The sequence below is a fragment of the Cebus imitator genome, unplaced genomic scaffold (assembly GCF_001604975.1).
Source record: "Cebus imitator isolate Cc_AM_T3 unplaced genomic scaffold, Cebus_imitator-1.0 Scaffold794, whole genome shotgun sequence".
Taxonomy (NCBI): Eukaryota; Metazoa; Chordata; class Mammalia; order Primates; family Cebidae; genus Cebus; species Cebus imitator.
In genome coordinates this window covers 45,424-70,433 of record NW_016108109.1, presented here as the reverse complement: position 1 = coordinate 70,433, position 25,010 = coordinate 45,424, and the positions used below count along the sequence as shown (strand labels likewise).

At 38.9% G+C, this 25,010-nt stretch overlaps 1 protein-coding gene across 1 annotated transcript; it reads right to left on the bottom strand.

The window, feature by feature from the left end:
* Positions 1–5,749: 5,749 nt before the first annotated feature.
* Positions 5,750–10,947, bottom strand: LOC108297371 (protein FRG2). Its single transcript, XM_037735386.1, has 4 exons — positions 10,618–10,947; positions 7,912–8,006; positions 7,233–7,309; positions 5,750–6,952 (listed from the first exon to the last, which is right to left on the bottom strand). Exons 1-4 carry the CDS (start codon positions 10,723–10,725, stop codon positions 6,921–6,923), a joined length of 312 nt encoding a protein of 103 aa, XP_037591314.1. The 5' UTR covers positions 10,726–10,947; the 3' UTR covers positions 5,750–6,920.
* Between the last annotated feature and the right edge of the window lie 14,063 nt (positions 10,948–25,010).

Here is a 25,010-nt window from a genome sequence, read left to right as displayed (position 1 = left end):
AAACCAACCAGAACGAAGACACAATTTACCAGAATCTTTGGGACACCTTTAAAACAGTGTCTAGAGAAAAATTTATAGCAATAAATTCCCACATGAGAAGCAAGGAAAGATCTAAAATCGACACACTATTTTCAAAATTGAAAGAGGTAGAGGAGCAAGATCAAAAAAACTGAAAAGGTAGCAAAAGATGAGAAATAACTAAGATCAGAGCAGAACTGAAGGAGATAGAGACATAAAAAAAAACCTTCAAAAAATCAATAAATCCAGGAGCTGGTTTTTTGAAAAGATCAACAAAATAAACCACAAGCCAGATTAATAAAAAAGAAAAGAGAGAATAATCAAATAGGTGCAATAAAAAACAATAAAGGGGATACCACCACAGATCCCACAGAAATACAAACCACCATCAGAGATTACTACAAACAATTCTATGCACATAAACCAGTAAGCCTGGAAGAAATGGATAAATTCCTGGACACTTGCACCCTCCCAAGCCTAAACCAGGAAGAAGTCAAAACCCTGAAAAGACCAATAACAAGGGCTGAAGTTGAGGCCGCAATTAATAGCCTACCATCCAAAAAAAGCCCAGGTCTAGTTGGATTCACAGCCGAATTCTACCAGACATACAAAGAGGAGCTGGTACCACTCCTTCTGAAACTATTCCAAACAACCCAAAAAGGGGGAATCCTTCCCAAATCATTTTATGAGACCAACATCATCCTGATACCAAAACATCAGAGACTCAACAAGAAAACTTCAGGCCAATATCTGTGATGAAAACAGATGCAAAAATCTTCAATAAAATACTGGTAAACCGATTACAACAGCACATCAAAAAGCTTATTCATCATGATCAAGTAGGCTTCATCCCAGGGATGCAAGGCTGGTTCAACATATGCAAGTTTATAAATGTAATTCACCACATAAACAGAACCAAAAACAAAAACCACATGACTATCTCAACAGATGCAGAGAAGGCCTTCGACAAAATTCACAGCCCTTATGCTAAAAACTCTGAATAAACTAGATATCAATGGAATGTATCTCAAAATAATAAAGCTATCTATGACAAACCCACAGCCAATATGACACTGAATAGGCAAAAACTGGAAGCATTCTCTTTGAAATCTGGCACTAGACAAGGATGCCCTCTCACACTACTCTTATTCAATATAGTTTGGAAGTTCTAGCCAGAACAATCAGTCAAGAAAAAAAAAAAAAGGTATTCACTTAGGAAAGGAGGAAGTCAAATTGTCTCTGTTTGCAGACAACATGATTGTATATTTAGAAGACCCCATCGTCTCAGCCCAAAATCTCATGAAACTGATAAGCAACTTCAACAAAGTCTCAGGATACAAAATCAATGCGCAAAAATCACAAGCATTTCTATACACCAATAACAGACTTAAAGAGAGCCAAATCAAGAACGAACTGCCATTCACAATTGCTACAAAGAGAACAAAATACCTAGGAATACAACTAACAAAGGATGTAAAGGATCTCTTCAAGGAGAACTACAAATCACTGCTCAATGAAATAAGAGAGGACACAAACAGATGGAGAAACATTCCATGCTTATGATTAGGAAGAATCAATATCATGATAATGGCCACAGTGCCCAAAGTAGTTTATAGATTCAATGCTATCCCCATCAAGCTACCAATGACCTTCTTCAAAGAACTGGAAAAAAACACCTTAAACTTCATATGGAACCAAAAGAGAGTCTGCATAGCCAAGTCAATTCTAAGCAAAAAGAACAAAGCTGGAGGCATCATGTTACCTGACTTCAAACTATACAACAAGGCTACAGTAATCAAAACAGCATGGTACTGGTACCAAAACAGATATAGACCAATGGAACAGAAAGAAGAGAGGCCTCAGAGGCAATGCCACACATCTATAACCATCTGATCTTTGACAAACTTGACAAAAACAAGCAATGAGGAGAGGATTCCCTGTTTAATAAATGGTGCTGGGAAAACTGGCTAGCCATGTGCAGAAAGCAGAAACTGGACCACTTCCTGACACCTTACACTAAAATTAACTCCAGATGGATTAAAGACTTCAACATAAGACCTAACACCATAAAAACCCTAGAAGAAAACCTAGGCAAAACCACTCAGGACATAGGCATAGGCAAGGACTTCATGACGAAAACACCAAAAGCATTGGCAACAAAAGCCAAAATAGACAAATGGGATCTAATTAAACTCCAGAGCTTCTGCATAGCAAAAGAAACAATCATTAGAGTGAACCGGCAACCAACAGAATGTGAAAAAATTTTTGCAATCTACCCATCTGACAAAGGACTTATATCCAGAATCTACATAGAACTAAAAAAGGTTTACGAGAAAAAAACAAACAAACACATTCAAAAGTAGGTGAAGGATACGAACAGACACTTTTCAAAAGAAGACATATATGAGGCCAACAAACATATGAAAAAATGCTCATCATCACTGATCATTAGAGAAATGCAAATCAAAACCACATTGAGATACCATCTCACACCAGTTAGTATGGTGATCATTAAAAAATCTGGAGACAACAGATGCTGGAGAGGATGTGGAGAAATACGAACACTTTTACACTGTTGGTAGGAGTGTGAATTAGTTCAACCATTATGGAAGAAGTGTGGCAATTCCTCAAGGATCTAGAAAGAGAAATACCATTTGACCCAGCAATCCCATTACTGGGTATATACCTAAAGAACTATAAATCGTTCTATTATAAAGACATATGCACATGTATGTTCACTGCAGCACCATTTACAATAGCAAAGACTTGGAACCAACCCAAATGCCCATCAACGATAGACTGGACAGGAAAAATGTGGCACATATACACCATGGAATACTATGCATCCCTAAAAAACAATGAGTTCATGTCCTTTGTAGGGACATGGATGAAGCTGGAAACCATCATTCTCAGCGAACTGACACAAAAACAGAAAATCATACACCACATGTTCTCACTCATAGGCGGGTGTTGAACAATGAGAATACATGGAGACAGGGTGGGGAGCATCACACACTGGGGTCTGTTGGGGGGGACTAAGGAAGGGACAGCGAGGGGTAGGGAGTTAGGAAGGATAACATGGAGAGTAACACCAGACATAGGTGATGGGGATGGAGGCAGCAAACCACATTGCCATGTGTGTACCTATGCAACAATCCTGCAAGATCTGTACATGTACCCCAGAACTTAAAGTACAATAAAAATAAATAAATAAAATAACTCAGAATGTCACTTGGTAAATAGAAACAATATAATCTAGAAGGAAATTGGACTGGAACAGAAATACTTCAACTCTAAAAAAATTAGGGTTTATCTTTGGTGGGAATGTTTTGCCCCCCTCCATTGTCTAAAGCAATGCTGTTGGCTGTATGGGACCCCACCCCCCCACCCCCAACACACAATTCACCGAGTAGTTACTAAATGCCTAGTCCTCGTTTTCTAATGGATCAGGAGAAATGACACTTCATGGTTCCACTGGGCTGCTGTGGGTGTTTAACCTCAGTGCCAGCCATGTGGAACCTGAAGCAGGAGTGGCCACTCCACTCAGTGGTCAGAACTCAAGGGTTTTGTGTCATTGACTACTTTCTAGCTGTTTGGTCTTCCATATTGAAAGCTATAGACTATTTGAATGAAGACATCATCTATGGGGCTGCAAACTGAAAACAATCTTAGCTGCTAATCTGTCAGGTCACTCATTAGAAATCTGTGGCTAGGGTCACATCTCTGAAGAGAATAAACACAGTCAAACTGTGGATTGAGCCTGAACCCATATCTACTGCACAGGGCATCATGGCATGCTGGACTCGTGGTTCTTGGTGAGGATGTGGAGAAAAGGGAATCCTTGTATACTGTTAGTGGAAATGCAAATTAGTAAAACCACAATGCAGAACAGTTTGGAGGAATTCAAAAAAACTAAAAACGAAGCTACTTTATGATCCAGCATCCCTACTCTTAGGAATATATTCCAAAGAAAGGAAATCAGTATATTGAAGGGCTATTTGCACTGCCATGTTGCTTGCAACACTATTCACAATACTCAAGATTTGGAAACAACCTAAGTGTCCATCAACAGATAAATGGATAAAGAAGTGTGGTATATATACACAATGGAATACTATTCTGCCATAAAAAATGAGATCCTGTCACTTGCAACAAAGTGGATGGAACTGGAGGTCATTAGGTGAAGTGAAATAAGCCAGGCACAGAAAGACAAACCACATTTTCTCACTTATTTGTGGCAGCTAAAAATTAAAACAAACTCATGGGAACAGAGAGTAGAATGATGGTTACCAGAAGGTGGGAAGAGTAGTGGAGGGATGGGGGTGGAAGTGGGGAGGGTTAGTGGGTACAAAAAATAGAATGAATAAGACCTAATCTTATCTGATAGCACAACAGGCTGACTCTAGTAAAAAAAATTAATTGTACATTAAAATAACTAAAAGAGTATAATTGGATTGCTTATAACACGAAGGATAAATTCTTAAGGGGATGGATACCTCATTTACCCTGATGTGATTATTATGCATTGCACGCCTGTATCAAAATCTCTCATGTAACTCATAAATATATTCACCTACTATGTACCCCAAAAAATTAAAAATAAAAAAAAAATAGAGGGCAGAATCTCTGTAGAGCACACATTGTGGCACATGGTAATCAGTTACTTTCTCAGGGTTAAGCCTCTGTGGCAGGGCTGTAGAGCACTGCATGCTTGCGGAAGCCTCTGGTCAGCTGTAGAAGGCAGGGCTCCAGCTCAGGGAGACGTCTCCTGTGTCATGGGACATCATGCTTCTGTGGGTGTGAAGTTATGTGCCCCTGCCCAACGGAGCACTACTGACCAAATCATTGTTTGAGGATCGTGCATAACTGGCCTTCTTTATGTTTACTTTCTTAAATAATAAAACAAATATTTTTATTCGTTTTCAGTTTGAGGAAGAGTGTGAGAAACTTCAGGAAAAATGTCATAGGAGGGAAACTTGGGGTCCCGCCTATCCTCAGAAACCTCAAAATTCCTGGTACAACCCATTAGCATTAACCGTATCAAAACTGAATTTTTTTTTTCTCTACAGATTTACCTTCTATTGGAGCTTTATTTTGTTACGGGTTGTTGTTTTAACCTTTGTGATAGGAACATCAAATTCCCAAACCCCAAGTATTAATGATATCATCTCCACTGTAATTTTTATTTCTTATTAACTCTCTGCTGTGGTCTGAATATTTGTGCTCCTCAATCTCCAAATTCATAAGTGGAAACTTAATCCCCCACGTAATACCATAAGGTGTGAGATCTTTGGGGAAATAAATAAGCCAGGAGGGTACCATCCTCATGAATGGAATTAGTGCCCTTTATGAAGGATGTTGAAGGGATTGCCCTTGCCCCTTCTGCCATGTGAGGACACACCTAGAAGGTACCATCTGTGAGAAAAGGGCTCTTGTCAGACACCAATTTTGCACTGAAAGGTAGTGAACTGTTGATATAGGCTACACTGGGAATGGATCTTATGCTGTGTGATTCTGTTTATACAGAATTCTGGAACGTAAAAATCAATCTATTGTTACTAGAAGCAGTGGTTGCTTAGAGATGGGTTGGAAGGAGTGCAAAGGAAGAATCGAAATGGGTGGTAATCATGATAAAGTGTCTGGGGGAATTGATATGTTCATTGTCTTGCCTACGTCGATGATTCCCCAGGTATACACATACATCAAAACTAAATAAGTTGAACACTTTAAATATGTGCAGCTTATTGAAAGTTAATGCTACTTTAATAAATCTATTTTTTTAAAAATAAGCTCAATTGAAACCTATAAAATGGAAGATTAAAATTAGGCAAATAATATAATCCAGGTTGAAGAAGAAAGAAATATAATCAATAAGCACTTAATACATTCCGACAGTTTTAGAGCAAAGAAAATGACATGGCGATTTTATTGTTTCATCAAATTGAAAAATACCAACATTTCTCCAGAGAGAATACTGTTAAAATTTAGTAGATATCAGTGCTTTATTGACTCAGAATGGGAGAGTAAAGAGCTATAGACTTTTCTGACTTAAAGTGGGAGGATCTACATATACATTCATTTTGCTGTACTTTGTAATACACAAACACATATGAATGATTATACCCTAATATTTTCTGATTACAAAGAAATGCGTGAATGTCATAAAACATCCAAAAACATCAAATGTCTATCATGAAATACAAAATTTGTGAGTAGTTTTAGACCTAAATGAAACAGTTTCCACTTAGAGGATACCGTTCAAACTCCTTTCCCAAGACTGCCCCTCGTTGTGTCACGTACTGTATTAACACAGTGTGTCTAAAATTGCCTGAGAAATAGCAGGTCTTTGTTCTCACTTTACAGCTGTGTCCTCTGTTGAATAGGGTCTGGGTGCCCCCAGGTAAAGCCTCATTTGATCCACCAACAGGCTCCTTTATCTTCTGTCCAGGGAAGGGGTGGGCCCATTTTCTTCCTAGGAGCTCTGAGCTTCTCCATCCAGGGCTGGATCCTAGGGAACAGGCAGCGAGGCTGGGATGAGCCAGCCCTCAGCGGGAAAGACAGAGGCCACCTGGGTGGCCACAGCACAGGTCTGTACAACAGCACAGAAGTCTCTGGAACCAGGTGAGCTCAGACAGCTGTTCCCAGATCAGCAAAGAATAGACCTGCTGGTCCCACACCTGCTGTTTTGTGATAAATGGCTTCAGACGGAGTGTGCAGAGAGGTCACCATGCTTTTCCGAAGTGGCAGTGGGTGGTCTCCTAGAGATTGAGATCTGGGCCTCTTGCTGTGCCCAGTGTGGGCCTCTGGGGGTGAGCCACAGCAGGCCTCATGGGTCTCCTCATTTTGTTGATGTGTACAGGGTCAGAGGCCTTTGGTTCCTTTTCCAGAATCAAGCAATCCTTTCACAATTTTGGCTCATGTCCTTGACAGTGTCCTGAAGAGGAAGCATGTGAGTAACTTACCAGAACGGCTCCCATGGATGCTTATTCCCAGAAGGTCCCCATGCACCTTCAGGTGAGCCCCATTAATCTCTCCTCCTTCCTGGCCCCCTCTGCCTCCCTAAGGAAGTGAGGCTAAGCCCCTCCTGGGTCAAATGCTCTCTGGATGTCAGGATCTCTAAAATCCTCACAGCCACTGAGAAACCCCTTTACTGCTCAAGCTCTGTATAAATTACCTGCTCATCTGACCTTTGCAACAAAAAAGCAAGATCCTACCTGCTCTATCTTGGCAGCTGTCCATGGAATGGATTTCTCTCTTCCTGGAATTCCCACATCTGAGCTGGACCCTGATTCTGTGGATAAATGAAAGTCTGAGTGACTGCCTCCAACTGAACACCTTTAGAGCTCTAGTCCATCCTGGACACACCAGAGCTGAGGCTGCCACCAAAACTCGGCTCTTCTCTGTTCTCCAGAGTCCAAGATTTGTAAGACCCTGGATGCCAGAGCTCCCGGTTCTCTTCCCAGAGGAGACTGTGTTTTTCCATCCACAATCTCTTCTCACCTTGGAAGAATCACATCTTACATAATTTAGCAGTGCTGTTTCTGACTTTGAGCTTAGTTTCCTTGGAATTCTCTCCCTTATTTGAATTGGGCTCTGATCTCAGTGCAAAAGAAAATTTATGTGACTCATCTCTCCCTGGGCACAGACCCCTAAAGTCTATACCTGACCCATATTTGTGGGTCATTCTCTCAGTTGAGGCTGTTCAGCCAGTTTGGAGTGTGAATGGGAAGCACAGAGTTCCAGGGGATCAACGCCATATTTCTGAAATCCCTCTGATGACTGTAAGTCGGTTCCCATTTCTAATCTCAAAGTGAAACCCTGCCAAAGACATAGGTCAGTATGCCTAATTCTATCCCTCCTGTTAGCCTCCAAAGGAACAGCCAAAGGTCTTACCTTGCCTGGGCGTGGCCCTTACTTGAATGAGAAGAGAGCATCTTTTCTTCTAATGGTCTCTTCTCCTTATCCAAGTCACTTTGTGTAAAGGAGATCTGGTGGAAAGAAGGTGGGTCAATGGGGCATTGGATGGAGGGGCAGTGGCAGTCTGGTCTTCAGTTCCCCATCCCATGGTGAAGCTCCAGTGAAAGGTGCTCTCTCACACACACATACCCAGAATGAGGTCCAGGTTGTTCCTGTGAACCTGGCTTTTCTAAGCCCTTAAGCTGGGCATGATTCGCTCCTATTGGCTGAAGAGATTTCTCCCTCCTGCCACTCATCATGGCCTCAATAAGAAATTTTTCCATCGTCAATGCCCTGGGGACCTAGACAAAGATAAGGGGAGATTTGCAAAGCCCCATCATCGTGTTAATAAGCAAGAATTCAAAGCTGGGGGCACAGGAACAGGAACATAAGGAACTTATCCCTAACTGATATGTGTCCCAATTCCCACCTAGAAGTATTTAAGACCCTGCCCAGCTTTCAAGGTGCAGAATAAGACAGACAACATATTGACATGTGTATATATATTTTGCACATGAAGAAAATAATATATAGTGTTAAAATTGTACACACAGATGTTACAACTTTTGAAATGCTTGGAAATGACAAATATCAAATTATGGTCCATTATATTAGATATACACATATGTGGTAAGGTGATAACGCAGAGAAGAAGTAAACACCAAACAAAATATCCTTTCCTAGCTTGAAAGTGGGGGAGATTATTAGATCGAATGTGACTGCATTGGACTGATTAGATCACATGTAAAGCTAATGCAATCAACTGAATTCCTCAGGCAGGAAAAAGTCCAGCTGAAGAGGAAAACTTTCCCTCTACCTCACTCTCCCTCACCCTGGGAGCCCCACTGTGTTCTGTAGAGTCTGCTTGGCATCCATAATCTAAGACGATCTACTCAGCTGGATTATCATCATCAACCTTGCATCCTTTAGTTCTTTCTCTTTGTGTTTCTGTTTACAGTAAGTTGTGGATATGACTTTGCATTATGAATTTCCAGACACCTAATGGGCCACTTGTCTGTCTCCTATCCTGAAAAACCAATACCCAAATCCAAAAATATATCCTCACAAGAACCTCTGAATGCCACCTGTGATTGATGCTGACTCACTGCCCTCCCTGCTCCTCAACCCACGGAGAACGTGTAAGAACTGTCAGATTTTAGGACGCATGGCCAGGATCAGGAGGTGCCCAGTGAAGTGCTGTGTGAAACCCTGTCCCCAGCCCCATGGGCTTAAATACGAAGCTGAAGCTGAAGCCGAGAAAGCCCCAGCAACTTCTGACTCTAGGACCCTTTACTAAGACTGACAGAAGGAACAAAGCAAAAATGAGATATCTGAAGGGTTACAATAATCCTTGAACTTTGGAATCTTTGGACATCAGGATTCCAGCGTCTCCTCCTTTACTTTTTGTCCACAGCCATCCCCTGGCATGAATAGAGAAACTCAGTATACTCCCAAGTTCCTCAACTCAGAAGCCCTTCTGTTCCGGAAGGAACATTACAGGCAGGTGTATGGGGATATCTTGAAACTGCATATACAGGCCCAATAGCAACAGAGTCCAAATCAAAGTACATCTTAATTATACATTTAAAAAAAAAACCGCAGAGGCTACCTGGAGTTGGAAGTTTTATCTGAAATTAGACCAGGAGAATCCTTGGTAAATTTTGCAAGAACTTTAATGCTTCTTTCACTCCAAAATACAAATAAGGACCGTGCCCTTTTTCCCATCCCCCAGGTGGGGACACTAAACGTGGTTTGTTCTGCAGCAAGAAAATTTTCAGAGAAAGGTGCTTTGGCACAACTTACCCAGGAAACTTGAAGCATCAGCAAAACTTAAGTGTAATGAGATAATCTTATGACTCTGAGAGTATTTTTCCCCCTGGTTTCCTGCTCAGTTGCTCTGCATTTGATTTGCTTTTCTTCAGTGGACATTATCTTAAAAACCCAGGATAACCAAAAGGATTGCTCACATATATGTACTTTTCTTTTTCCTTTGTTGTGTTTTGCTGTTATTTACATGTCCACTACCAATATGCTAGCGTGGGCATTTCTACACACATTTTCAAGTAGTATTATCAGATGCATTCCAGAAGGTAGAATCCTGCATGCAAGAACACGTGTTTTTCAACTCAATATATATTTGTTAACTGTGCCTTAAAAGGCCATTTATACACCCAATAAACATGTTTAAAAACAGTATGTGTATGTGTATGTATGTATGTTCATTCACTCATTCACTCATTTATTTATTTATTTAGAAATGGGGTCTCACTCTCTGTTACCCAGGCTGGAGTGCATGATCCTATCTCATTGCAGCCTCAAACTCCTGGGATTGAGGGATCCTCATGCCTTAGCTTCCCAAGTGCTGAGATTACAGGAATGAGACACTATGCCTGGCTAGTATGTTTTTACTTATCATGAAAAAATTAGTAGGAAGTCTTCAATTTTCCTAACTGATAGTCACACAAAACATTTTTTTGTGTGTAATTTATTTTCCTATGACCCCCACTGAGGTTGGATGCCTCTTTATGGGAGAAACACCCATTTGTATTTCTTTTACCATAACATGTTTTCATAGATCCTGTAAAAATTGAGTTTGTGTTCTTCTCTTCATTGTCAGAGGTTCTTAACGTATTTGGATGTCACCTGTTCCATATGATGTAAGTAGGCCGATGCCTGACCACAATCCAAGAATAGATCTGTCCCAGATCTGTTCTCAAAAGTCACCCAGTTGTCAAGAAACCTGAGAGTCATCCTTTCACATGGCAGAGCTTCCCATCAAGACGTGAACTGGGTAGCTGATTACCTCAGGGCCAGGAAAAGCATGGGGGATGGATTTATTGATTGGCCCCATGTTGCATCCAAGCACTTTGGCCAGGACCCAACACTTATTGCCAAGATGATAGTCAACAGGTCCAATGTTTACTCTCATGATGTTCTCCAGCCTGCCATCAAAATACTTTTCCTAGTCCCCCTTCAACCTCTGACACATAATATTCCCATGTGATTCACATGCACATGAATAACTGTTAAGTGGGGAATTTTTTATTTTATTTTATTTTATTATTTATTTTTAGACAGTCACCCTCTGTCACCCAGGCTGGAGTGCAGTGGTGTGATCTCAGCTCACTGCAGCCTTGGTCTCCTGGGTTCCAGAGATTCTCCTGCCTCAGCCTCCAGGGTAGCTGGGATTACAGGCATGCACCACCAGACCAGGCTAATTTTTGTATATTTAGTGTAGACAGGATTTCACCATGTTGGCCAGGCTAGTCTCAAACTCCTGACCTCAAGTGATGCACCTGCCTCAGCCTCTCAAAGTGCTGGGATTGCAGGCATAAGCCACCCTGCCCAGACTGGAATTTTATTCTTAGAAAGAGGAAGTTTATACGGGTGTACTGTTTTCTCGAAAGGGTACAGTTAAGGTTCTACCATTTAATGTATATACATTTTGTCTCACAAAAAAAAAACCCTAAAATAATAATACATTTGGAGGGGTGAGGAGTGGGTTGAAATGTAGATGAAACAAAAATGGCACATGACAAGTAACTATGAAGGCTGGGTGACAGGTTTATTACATTACTTTGTGTATTTTCTATATGCTTAAAACGTTATTTGTCAGCCAAGAATTTTGTATCCTGCCAGAATAAGCTTCATAAATGAAGAGGAAAGTTCTTCCCAGAAAAGCAAATGCTGAGTGAATTTGTCAACACTATGTCAACACAACAGAAAATGCTCAAAGTGGTCTTAAGCATGGAAATGAAAGCTCAATATTCACCATCACAAAAACACATGTAAATATAAAGCTCACTTTGCGTATTTATAAAAAACAATCACACAAAGGAGGAAGAGAAAGGAATCAAATGTCAATGCAACAGAATGTCATCAAATCATGACAAAAAAAGAAAAATAAAGAAACAATTTATAAAACAGCTTGAAAATAATCAATAATATGACAGGAACGAAGCCTCACATATCAACATCAACCTTGAATGTAAATGGATTAAATTCCTCACTTAAAAAATGCAGATTGGCAGAATTTATTAAAAATATTATCCAACTATATGCTGCCTATAAGACACTCACCTGTAAAGACACATACATTGAATGCAAAGGAGTGAAAAAAGATATCCCATGCAAACAGAAACCAAAAACAAGCAGATGTAGATATATTTAGATCAGCTAAAATAGACATTAAATCAAAAAATGTAATAAAAGACAAAGAAGGTCATTACATAACGATAAAGCGATCATTTGAGAGCAAGAAGATATAACAATTGTCAGCAAGAGAATGTAGCAATTCTAAATATATATGCACCCAATTGAGGAGCACCCAAAACAAATGCTACTAGACCTAAAGAAAGGATTTGACAGTAGGGGACTTTAATAGAAGGGACTTTAACACCCTACTCACAGCACTAGGCAGATCACCAAGAAATAAAATTACCAAAAACACTGAACTTACTTTAGACCAAAGGACATTCACAGACTTATAGAACATTCTATCCAACAACTATAAAATATACATCCTTTTCATCAGCACATGGAACATTTCCAAGAGAGACAACATGTTAGGCCACAAAACGAGTCATAAAAAATTTACAGCAATCAAAATTATATCAATTTGAAACAATCAAATTATCTCAGATCATAGTGGAATAAAGCTAGAAACCAATGTGAAAAGGAACTTTGGAAGCTACATAAATATATGAAAATTGAACAGCACGTTCCTGATCAATCAATGGGTTGAGAACAATGCCAGAGGCTTCACATTATCCAACTTCAAATGATACTATGAGGCTACAGTAATCAAAACAACGTGGTACTAGTATAAAAATAGACATAGATAGATGGAACAGAATAAAGAGCTATGGAACAGAATAAAGAGCTATGAAACAAAGTCACATCCAATCAACCATCCAAACAACCAATCTTTGACAAAGCCAACAAAAATGTACGCTGGGGAAATGACACCCTCCCTATTCAATAATGGTGCTGGGAAAATTGAATAGCCGTATGGAGAAGAATAAAACTGGAACTAGACCTCTCACTATATATAGAAATTAACTCAAGATGGATTAAAGATGTAAACCTAAGACCTGAAACTATAAAAATTCTGGAAGAAAGAAAACCTAGGACAAACTCTTCTAGACATTGGCAAAGAATTTATGACAAAATTCTCAAAATCAAACACAACAAAAACAGAAGTAGACTTGATTAAACTAAAAAGTTTCTGCATAGCAAAAGAAATAGAGTAACCAGACAAACTACAGAAGAAAATATTTGCAAACTATGCATATGACAAAGGGCTGATACCCAGAATTTACAAGGAACTCAAACAACTCAACAAGAGGAAAACAAGTAACCCCATTAAAAAGTGGGCAAAGGACATAACATAGATATTTTCCAAAACAACATATGCCAGTGGCCAGTAAACATATGAAAAGATCCTAAACATCATTAATCATCAGAGAAATACAAATGAAAACCACAATGAGATATCATCTTACATGAGTCAGAATGGCTATTACTAAAATGTCTAAAAGCAACAGATGTTGGTGAGGCTGCAGAGAAACGGGAACACTTACACACTGCTGGTGGAAACGTAAATTAGTACCTTTATGGAAAACAGTATGGAGAGTTCTTAAATAACTAAAAATAGAACTACCATTAGCTACAGCAATCCTACTTCTAGGTATATAGCCAAAAGGAGATAAATCATCATATTAAAAAGATATCTGCAATCAATGTTTATTGCAGCACTATTAACAGTAGTCAAGATATGAAAGCAACCTAAGTGTTCATATAGTATAAATGTATATGAAAGTATAAATAATGTGGTACACGTACAAAAATGAGCTACTATTCAGGTGTAAAAAAGAATAAGATTTTGTCATTTGCAGCAACATGGATGGAACCAGAAGGCATCACATTATGTAAAATAAGCCAGGTACAGAAAGACAAATTTGGCAGGTTCTCACTTATTTGTGGTAGCTAAAAATTAAAACAATTGAACTCATGGAGATAGAGAGTAGAATGGTGTTTGCCAGAGGCTGAGAATGATATGCACCCCCCAGCCCATAATCCACTGATGGTTACCAGTGGGTGGGAGAGTGGGGATAATTGATGTGTACAAAAAAATAGAAACAATAACATGTAGTATTTGCTAGCACAGCAGGGTGACTATAATCAAAAATAATGTAATTCTACATTTAAAAATAACTTATTGAAGTGTTTATAACACAAGGAAGAAATGCTTGAGATAATGAATCCCCATTTATCCCTATGTGATTATTACACATAGTATATCTGTATCAAAATATTTCATATATCTTATAGACATATAACATCTACGTTTACCCACAAAAATTAAAAATTAAAAAATTAAAATATGGTACACATAGGCCACAAAATACTCAGCCATAAAAAAAGAGAAATCATGTCTTTTGCAGCAACATGGATGAAACTGGGAGCCATTTTCCTTAGTGAAATAACTCAGGAAGAGAACGTTCAATACTGTTTGATCTCATAAGTAGGTGCTAAATAATGGGTACTTACTGACTTATAGAGTGAAATAACAGTCACTGAATCCACAAAAGGTAAGAGGTGGAAGGAGAGTGAAGGGTGAGAAATGATTGGGCAGAAATTTCACTATTCGGGTGTTGGGTATGCTAAAAGCCCAGACATCACCACCATGCAATGTATGCATGGAAGAAACTGGCAGTTGTGGCCAAGTGCAGTGGCTCATGCCTGTAATCGCAGCACTTTGGGAGGCCGACGTGGGTGGATCACCTGAGGTCAGGAGTTCAAGACCAGCCTGACCAATATGGTGAAACTTTGTCTCTACTTAAAATAGAAAAATTAACCAGGCTTGGTGTTGTGAGCCTGTAGTCCCAAGTTGAGACAGGAGAATCCCTCGAACCCAGAAGGTAGAGGTTGCAGTGAGATGAGATCACACCACAGCACTCTACCTGGGTGACACAGTGAGACTCCATCTCAAAAAAAAAAAAAAAAAAAAAAAAAAAAAAAAAAAAAAAAAAAAAAAAAAAAATGGAAAAAGAAAAAAGAAATTGGCACTTGTGTCCCCTAAATAAATATAAAAAAGTAATTTTTAACAAATGTCCTGTATTAAAACATTTGTATGAAATGACAAAGTTGATTTGCAATGTTAACTTTTAAGATCTTGGTTATATTTGGGGAGGAAGAAAACAAGTTGGAGGCACTGCAGTGCAAGAGGGAGCTGGCATATAGCAAACAGAACAGATTGTGCAGATTTAGCCACAGCCTTAACAAACTGCTTAGTTTGCTTCCATCTGTGCCCTTGTATCATCCCACATACACCTGGACACATACATAAGACAGCTGTCCCTGTTTTTGACCACACTGAACACCTGCCAGTAAACTTGGGTCAAAAGTATGCATTAACATGTGTAGATACTGCCATGGAATTGCTGCAGGCCTTCCCTTGCGAAAGGCCAAACCAAACGGCCATTTTTAATGGCTTGGATTAAGGTCAGTATCACATACAGATGGCCTTAATACATTGATAGAGAGAGACCAAGGCATGCATTTCACTGGACATGATGCCCAAGATTGGTGATTATACACCATAGCCAAGGGAGATTTTATTTTCATAAATGCAATATTAGCTTAATATCTAAAAGTCAATTACGACAATACACAATATTACTTGAATATATGACAAAAAGAACATTTCAATAGACACAGAAAAACACTGGAGAAAAATCCAACACACATTTTGATAAAAACTCCAGAACATTACTAATAGAAAAAAAAAGTGAGTTCTGCTAAAAGTCATCTATAAAAATCTACAACTAGCATTTTACTTAATAGTGAAAGACTGACTACTTTACTGGTAAGTCTAGGAACAGGACCAAAATTTCCACTTTTAATACTCTATCCAACATTGTACTCCAGGTACTAGCTAGGGAAATTATACCAGAAAGTAAAATAAAATTCTCTAGAAAAAAAAAAAAGAACTGTGTTTCATTGCACACAACATAATCTTCTACATAAAAATTTTTCAGGAGTTTACTAAAAACTCATTAGAACTAATAAATTCATCCATGTCACAAGATACAAGACCAACAAGTAAACTGAATTGTATTTTTATATGCTAGCAAACAACAGTCTGAAAATTGAATTAGGGAAACAATTCAATTTATAATAGATCAGAAAGAAGGAAATATTCATGAATTTTTAAAATTATGTTTTAACTTCTGGGTACATGTGGCGAGTGTGCAGGTTTGTTACATAGGTATACACGTGCCATGGTGGTTTGCTGCAACCTTCACCCTGTCATCTACATTAGGAATTTCTCCTAATTCTATCCCTCCCCTATCATCCCACCACCTGCTTTTCCTCCCCTAGCCCACCACCCCACAACAGGCCCCAGTGTGTGATGTTCCCTCCCTAGTGTCCATGTGTTTTCATTGTTAAGCACCCACTTATGAGTGAGAACATGAGGTGTTTGGTTTTCTGTCCATGTGTCAGTTTGCTGAGAATGATGGTTTCCAGCTTCATCCATGTCCCTGCAAAGGACATGAACTCATCCTTTTTTACGACTGCATAGTATTCCATGGTGTATATGTGCTATATTTTCCTTTTCCAGTCTATCATTGATGGGTATTTGGGTTGGTTCCAAGTCTTTGCTATTGTGAACAGTGCCGCAATAAACCTATGTGTGCATGGGTCTTTAAAATAGAATGATTTATAATCCTTTGGGTATATACCCAGTAATGGGATTGCTGGGTCAAATGGTATTTCTAGTTCTAGATTCTTGAGGAATCAGTTACCACACTGTCTTCCACAATGGTTGAACAAATTTACACTCCCACCAACAGTGTAAAAGTGTTCCTATTTCTCCACATCTTCTCCAGCATCTGTTGTCTCTAGATTTTTTAATGATTGCCATTCTAACTGGCATGAGATCGTATCTCAATAAGGTTTTGATTTGCATTTCTCTAATGACCAGAGATGATGACCTTTTTTTCATGTCTGTTGGCTGCAGAAATGTCTTCTTTTGAGAAGTGTCTGTTCATATCCTTCATCCACTTTTGGATGGGGTTGTTTTTTTCTTGTAAATTTGTTTAAGTTCTTTGTAGATTCTGGATATTAGCCCTTTGTCAGATGGGTAGATTGCAAAACTTTTTCACATTCCATTGATTGATGGTTCACTCTAATGATAGTGTCTTTTGCTGTGCAGAAATTCTTCAAGTTAATTAAATCCTATTTGACTATTTTGGCTTTTGTTGCCCTTGCTTTTGGTGTTTTAGTCATGAAGTCCTTGCCCATGCCTATGTCCTAACTGGCATTGCCTAGGTTTTCTTCTAGGGTTTTATGGTGTTAGGTCTTATGTTTAAATCTTTAATCCATCTGGAGTTAATTTTTGTATACAGTGTAAGGAAGGGATCCAGTTTCAGCTTACTGTATATGGCCAGCCAGTTTTCCCAACACCATTTATTACATAGGGAATCCTTTCCCCATTGCTAATTTTTGTCAGGTTTGTCAAAGATCAGATGGTTGTAGATGTGTGGTGTTATTTCTGAGGCCTCTGTTTTGTTTCATTGGTCTATATCTCTGTTTTGGAACCAGTATCATGTTATTTTGATTACTGTAAACTTGTAGTATAGTTTGAAGTCAGGTAGTGTGATGCCTCCAGCTTTTTTGGGGGGGTGGAGGGGCTTGGTATTGTCTTGGCTATGCTGGCTCTTTTTTGGTTCCACATAAAGTTTAAGGTGGTTTTTCCAATTCAGTGAAGAAAGTCAATGGTAGCTTGATGGGGATGGCACTGAATGTATATAAATTACTTTGGGCAGTATGGCCATTTTCACAATATTGATTCTTCCTAACCATGAGCATGGAATGTTTTTCCATCTGTTTGTGTCCTCTCTTAATTCCTTGAGCAGTGGTTTGTAATTCTCCTTGAAGAGGGTCTTCACATCCCTTGTTAGTTGTATTCCTAGGCAGTTTATTCTCTTTGTAGCAATTGTGAATGGGAGTTCACTCATGATTTGACTCTCTGTTTGTCTATTACTGGTGTATAGGAATGTTTGTGATTTTTGCACATTGATTTTGTATCCTGAGAGTTTGCTGAAGTTGCTTATCAGCTTAAGGAGATTTAGGGCTGAGACTATGGGGTTTTCTAAATACACAGTCATGTGGTCTGCAAATAGAGACAATTTGACTTCCTCTTTTCCTAATTGAATACCATTTATTTCTTTTCCTTGCCTGATTGCCCTGGCCCGAACTTCCAATACTATGTTGAATAGGAGTGGTGAGAAAGGGCATCCTTGTCTTGTGCCAGTTTTCAAAGGGAATGCTTCCATGTTTGCCCATTCAGTATGATATTGGCTGTGGGTCTGTCATAAATAGCTCTTATTATATTAATATACATTCCACTGATACCTAGTTTATTGAGTTTTTAGCATAAAGCACTGTTGAATTTTGTTGAAGGCTTTCTCTGCATCTATTGAGATAATCATGTGGTTTTTTTCTGTTTATGTGATGGATTACTTTTATAGATTTGCATATGTTGAATCAGCCTTGCATCCCAGGGGTGAAGCTGACTTGATCTCGATGGATAAACTTTTTGACGTGCTGTTGGATTCAGTTTGCCAATATTTTATTGAGGATTTTCGTATCAATGTTCATCATGGATATTGGCCTGAAATTTTTTTTTAGTTGTGTCTCTGCCAGGTTTTGGCATCAGGATGATGCTGGCCTCATAAAATAAGTTAGGGAGGATTCCCTCTTTTTGCATTGTTTGGAATAGCTTCAGAAGGAATGGTATCAGCTCATCTTTGTACCTCTGGTTGAGTTCGGCTGTTAACCCATCTGGTCCTGGACTTTTTTTTGGTTGGTAGGCTATTAATTGCTACCTCAATTTCAGACCTTGTTATTGGTCTATTCAGGGATTCAACTTCTTTCTGGTTTAGTCTTGGGAGGGTGTAAATGTCCAGGTATTTATCCATTTCTTCTAGATTTACTGGTTTACTTGCATAGAGGTGTTTGTAGTATTCTCTGATGGTAGTTTGTATTTCTGTAGGATTGGTGGTGATATCCCTTTTGTCATTTTTTTTTTCGCATCTATTTGATTCTTCTCTTTTCTTCTTTATTAGTCTGGCTAGTGGTCTATCTATTTTGCTGATCTTTTGGATTTTTTAAAATTAAATTTAAGTTCCAGGATACATGTGTGGTACGTGCAGGTTTGTTACATAGGTAAATGTGTGTGTGCAATGGTGGTTTGCTGCACCTCTCAACCCATCACCTAGGTATTAAGTAAGTCCCACAAGCATTAGCTATTCATCCTGATGCTCTCCCTCCTCCAAACCCCTGGACAGGCTCCAGTGTGTGTTGTTCCCCTTCCTGTGTCCATGTGTTCTCAATGTTCAGCTTCCACTTACAAGTGAGAACATGTGGTGTTTGGTTTTATGTTTCTGTTTTAGTTTGCTGGACATGGATAATGGCTTCCAGCTCCAACCATGTTCCTGCAAAGGATATAATCTTGTTCCTTTTTATGGCTGTATAGTATTCCATGGTGTCCATGTACAACATTTTCTTTATCCAGTCTATCATTGATGGGCATTTGGCTTGATTCCATGTCTTTGCAATTGGGGATAGTGCTTCAGTGAACATATACATGCATGTATCTTTATAATAGAATGATTTATATCCTTTGGGTACATACCCAGTAATCGCATTGCTAAGTGAAATGGTATTTCTGGTTCTAGGTCTTTGAGGAATTATCACACTGTCATCCACAATGGTTGAACTAATTTACATTCCCACTAACAGTGTAAAAGTGTTCCTATTTTTCCATATCCTTGCCAGCATCTGTTGTTTCTTGATTTTTGAATAATCACTATTCTAACTGGCATGAGATGGTATCTTATTGTGGTTTTGATTTGCATTTCTCTAATGAACAGTGCTGTTGAGCTTTTTAAAATGTTTGTTGGCTGCAAAAAATGTCTCCTTTTGAGAAGTGTCTGTTGATGTCTTTTGCCCACTTTTTAATAGAATTGCTCTTTTCTTGTAAATTTGTTTAATTTCCTTGTAGATCCTGGCTATTAGACCTTTGTCAGATAAATAGATTGCAAAAATTTTCTCCCATTCTGTAGGCTGTCTGTTCATTCTGATGATAGTATCTTTTGCTGTGGATAAGCACTTTAGTTTAATTAGATCCCCTCTGTCAAGTTTTGCTTTTGTTGCAATTGCTTTTGACATTTTCATCACGAAATCTTTGCCTGTGCCTATGTCCTGAATGGTATTGCCTAGATTTTCTTTTAGGTTTTTTATAATTCTGGGTTTTATATTTAAGCCTTTAATCCATCTTGAGTTAATTTTTGTATAAGATGTAAGGAAGAGGTCCAGTTCAATTTTCTGCATATGGCTAGCCAGTTTTCCCAGCACTATTTATCAAATGAGGAATCCTTTCCCTATTGCTTGTTTTTGTCAGGCTTGTTGAAGATCAGATGGTCATAGATGTGGGGTCAATTTCTGAGATCTCTCTTCTGTTCCATTGGTCTATATGTCTGTTTTAGGATCAATAACATGCTGTTTTGGTTACGTTAACCTGTATAGGTTAAAATCTGGTAGGATGATGACTCAGCTTTGTTCTCTTTGCTTAGGATCATCTTGGTTATACAGGCTCTTTTTTGGTTCCATATGAATTTTAAAGTCGCTTTTTCTAATTCTGTGAAGAATGTCAATGGTAGTTTAATGGGAATAGCATTAAATCTATAAATTACTTTGGGCAGAATGGCCTTTTTTATGATACTGATTCTTTCTGTCCATGGGCATGGAATTTTTTCCAGTCGCTTGTACCCTCTCTGATTTCTATTAGCAGTGGTTTGTAGTTTTCCTTGAAGAGGCCCTTCACTTCCCTTGTCAGCTGTATTCCTAAGTATTTTATTCTCTTTGTAGCAATTGTGAACAGGAGTTCATGTAAGATTTAGCTCTCTGCTTCTCTATTGTTGGTGTATACGAATGCTTGTAATTTTTGCACATTGATTTTGTATCCTGAGATTTTGCTGAAGTTGCTTATCAGCTTAAAAAGCTTTTGGGCTGACATGATGGGGTTTTCTAGATATAGGATCATATTATTAGCAAAGAGATGGCTTGACTTCCTCTCTTTTTATTCAAATACGGTTTATTTCCTTATTTTGCCTGGTTGCCCTGGTCAGAACTTCCAATACTATGTTGAATAGGAGTGGTGAGAGAGGACATCCTTGTCTTGCACTGGCTTTCAAGTGGAATGCTTCCAGCTTTTGCCCATTCATTATGATCTTAGCTGTGGGTTTGTCATAAATGGCTCTTATTATTTTGACATATGTTCCATCAATACCTACTTTACTGAGAGTTTTTAACATGAAAGGATGTTGAATGTTATCAAAGGCATTTTCTGCATCTATTGAGATAATCATGTGGTTTTTGTCTTTAGTTCTGTTTATGTGATGAATTACGTTTATTGATTTGCATATGTTGGACTAGCCTGGCATCCTAGAAGTGAAGCCGACTTGATCAATCATGGTAAATAAGCTTTTTGTGTGCTGCTGGATTTGGTTTGCTAAATTTTATTGAGGATTTTTGCATCAATTTTCATCAGGAATGTTAGCCTGAATTGTTTTTTTGTTTGTTTGTTTTTCGGTATTTTTGTTTGTTTATCATTGTATCTCTGCCAGATTTTGGTATCCAGATGATGCTGGCCTAATAAAATGAGTTAGGTAGAAGCCCATACTTTTTAATTCTTTGGATTAGTTTCAGAAGAAATGGTACAAGCTCCTCTCTCTACCTCTGAGAGAATTCAGCTGTAAATCCATCTGGTTCTGGGCTTTTTGTGGTTGGTAGGCTATTACTGCCTCAATTTCAGAACTTCTTATTGGTCTCTTCAGGCATTCAACATCTACTAGGTTCAGTCTTGGGAGTGTGTATGTGTCCAGGAATTTATCTATTTCTTCTAAATTTTCTACTTTATTTGCATAGATGTGTTTATAGTATTCTCTGATGGTTGTATTTCTGTGGGATCAGTGGTAATATCCCCTTTATCATTTTTTATTGTATCTATTTGATGTTTCTCTCTTTTCTTCTTTATTAGTCTAGCTAGTGGTTTATCTATTTTACTGTTGTTGTTTTTCCAAAAAACCAGCTCCTGGATTCATTGATTTTTTAGAGTTTTTCATGTCTCTATCTCCTTTATGTCCACTCTGGTCTTGGTTATTTCTTGTCTACTGCTAGCTTTGGGTTCATTTGCTGTTTCTCTAGTTTTTTTGTTGTGATGTTAAGATGTCAATTTTAGATCTTTCTAGCTTCTTAATGTGGGCATGTAGTGCTATAAATTTCCCTCTAAACACTGTTTTAGCTGTGTCCCAGAGATTCTGTTACATTGTCTCTTTGTTCTTATTGGTTTCAAAGAACTTGTTTATTTCTGACTTTATTTCATTATTTACCCAGGTATCATTCAGGAGCAGGTTGTTCAATTTCCATGTAGTTGTGTGGTTTTAAGTGAGTTTGTTAATCTTGAATTCTAATTCGATTGTGCTGTGGTCTGAGAGACTGTTTGTTGTGATTGCAGTTATTTTGCATTTGCTGAGGAGTGTTTTACTTCAATTGTGTAATCAATTTTAGAGTAAGCACCATGTGCCACTGAGAAGAATGTATATTCTATTATTTCGGAGTGGAAAGTTCTGTAGATCTATCTATCAGGTCGACTTGATCCAAAGCTGAGTTCCAGCCCTGAATATTCATGTTAATTTTCTGTCTTGATTTGTCTAATATTGACAGTGGGGTATTAAAATCTCCAACTATTATTGTGTGGGAGTACACATCTCTTTGTAAGTCTCTAAGAACTTGTTTTATAAATCTGGGTGCTCCTGTATTGGGTGCATATATATTTAGGATAGTTAGTCTTGCTGAATTGATTTCTTTACCATTATGTAATGTCTTTGTCTACTTTGATCTTTGTTGGTTTATGGTCTGTTTTGTCGGACTGCCACCCCTGTTGTTTTCTGCTTTCAATTTGCCTGGTAAATTTTCCTCCATTCCTTTATTTTAACCCTATATGTGTCTTCACAAGTGAGATGGGTCTCTTGAATACAGCACATCGATGGATCTTGATTGGCTCTATCCAGCTTGCCTTTGCATGTCTTTTAATTGGGGAATTTAGCCCATTTACACTTAAGGTTAATATTGTTATGTGTGAATTTGATCCTGTCAAATGATGTCAGCTGGTTATTTTGCAGATTTATTGATACAGTTGCTTCATAGTGTCATTTGTCTATACACTTCAGTGTGTTTTTGCAGTGGCTAGTAAAAATTTTTCCTTTCCCTATTTAGGGCTTCCTTCAGGAGCTATTGCAAGACAGGCCGAATGGTGACAAATTCCCTCAGCATTTGCTTGTCTTAAAAAGACTTTATTTCTCCTTTGTTTATGAAGCTTCGTTTGGCTGGATATAAAATTCTGAATTGGAAATTCTTTAATAATGTTGAATATTGGCCCCCAATCTCTTATGGCTTGAGGTGTTTCTGCTGAGATGTTTCCTATTAGTCCAATGGGCTTCCCTTGGCAGGTGATCTGGGCTTTTTCTCTGGCTGCCCTTAACATTTTTTCCTTCATTTGACCTTGGAGAATATGATGAGTAAGTGTCTTGGGATTGATTTTTCTCATGGAGTATCTTACTGGGGTTCTCTAGATTTTCCTGAATTTTCATATTGGTCTGTCTTGCTGAGTTGGGGAATGTCTCCTGAATTATATCCTAAGTTTTCCAACTTGGTTCCATTCTGTCTCCTCAAGTACCCCAATCAGTCATCAGGTTTGGTGTTTTTAGATAATCCTGTAGTTCTTGGAGGTTTTGTTCATTCCTTTTCATTCTTTTTTCTCTAACCCTACCTTATTTCAGCAAGATAGTTTTCAAGCTCTGAATTCTTCCCTCTGCCTGGTCTATTTGGTCAGCGATACTTGTGGTTGCATTGTGACATTCTCGTGTTGTGTTTTTCAGTTCCATCAGGACTTTTATGTTCCTCTCTAAATTGCTCTAGTTAACAGTTCCTTGTGTTTTATCATGGTTCTTAGCTTGTTTGCTTTGGGTTAGAACACGCTCCTTTATCGCAGTGAACTTCACTATTACCCATCTTCTGAAGCCTACTTCTGTCATTTCATCCATCTCAGCCTCCTCCCTCTTGCTGCAGAGGTGTTGTGATCATTTGGAGAGGAGGCCCTCTGGCTATTTGAGTTTTTACAGCTTTTTTGTTAATTCTTTCTCATCTTCATGAGTTTACCTACCTTCAGTCTTTGAGGGTGCTGACCTTTGGATAGGGTTTTTGTGGTGACATATTTGTTGATGCTATTGTTGTTGTTGCTTTCTGTTTGTTTTTCTTTTAATGATCAGGGCCTTCTTCCATAGGGCTGCTGAGGGTTCACTCCACATACTATTTGTCTGGATTCCTCCCACACCTGGAGGTGTCACCAGTGGAGGCTGCAGAACAGCAAAGATAGCTGCCTGCTCCTTCCTCTGGGATCTCTGCCCCAGAGAAGCACTGACCTGGTGCCAGCAGGAACTCTCCTGTATAAGGTGTCTGGTGATTCCTGCTGGGGAATCTCACCCAGTCAGGAAGCATGGAATCCAGGACCCACTTAACAAATCATTCTGACTGCCCCTTGACAGAGGGGATGAGCTGCATTGGGGGAATTCCACTCAGGTGGACTACCCAAATTCCTCACAGCTGGCAGGGGAAAGACTGCTGATCCACAGAGACTGTGGCTGCCCCTCCCCTAGGAAGTTCAGTCCCAGGGGGATCAGAGTTCTCTCCCTAAACCCCTGGCTGGAGTTGCTAAAATTCCTTTAGAGATACCCCACTCACTACCTGCGAGGAGGGTTGGGTCAGGGTCAAGCCTAAAGAAGTGGTCTGGCCACAGTCTGCCACAGCTGCTGTGCTGTACTGTGTGGAATTCCTTCTGGGTCCAAACTGTCCAGTATCCAGCACCAGCAGGTGAAAAATGGCAGACCAGAACTGCAGTGATGGCT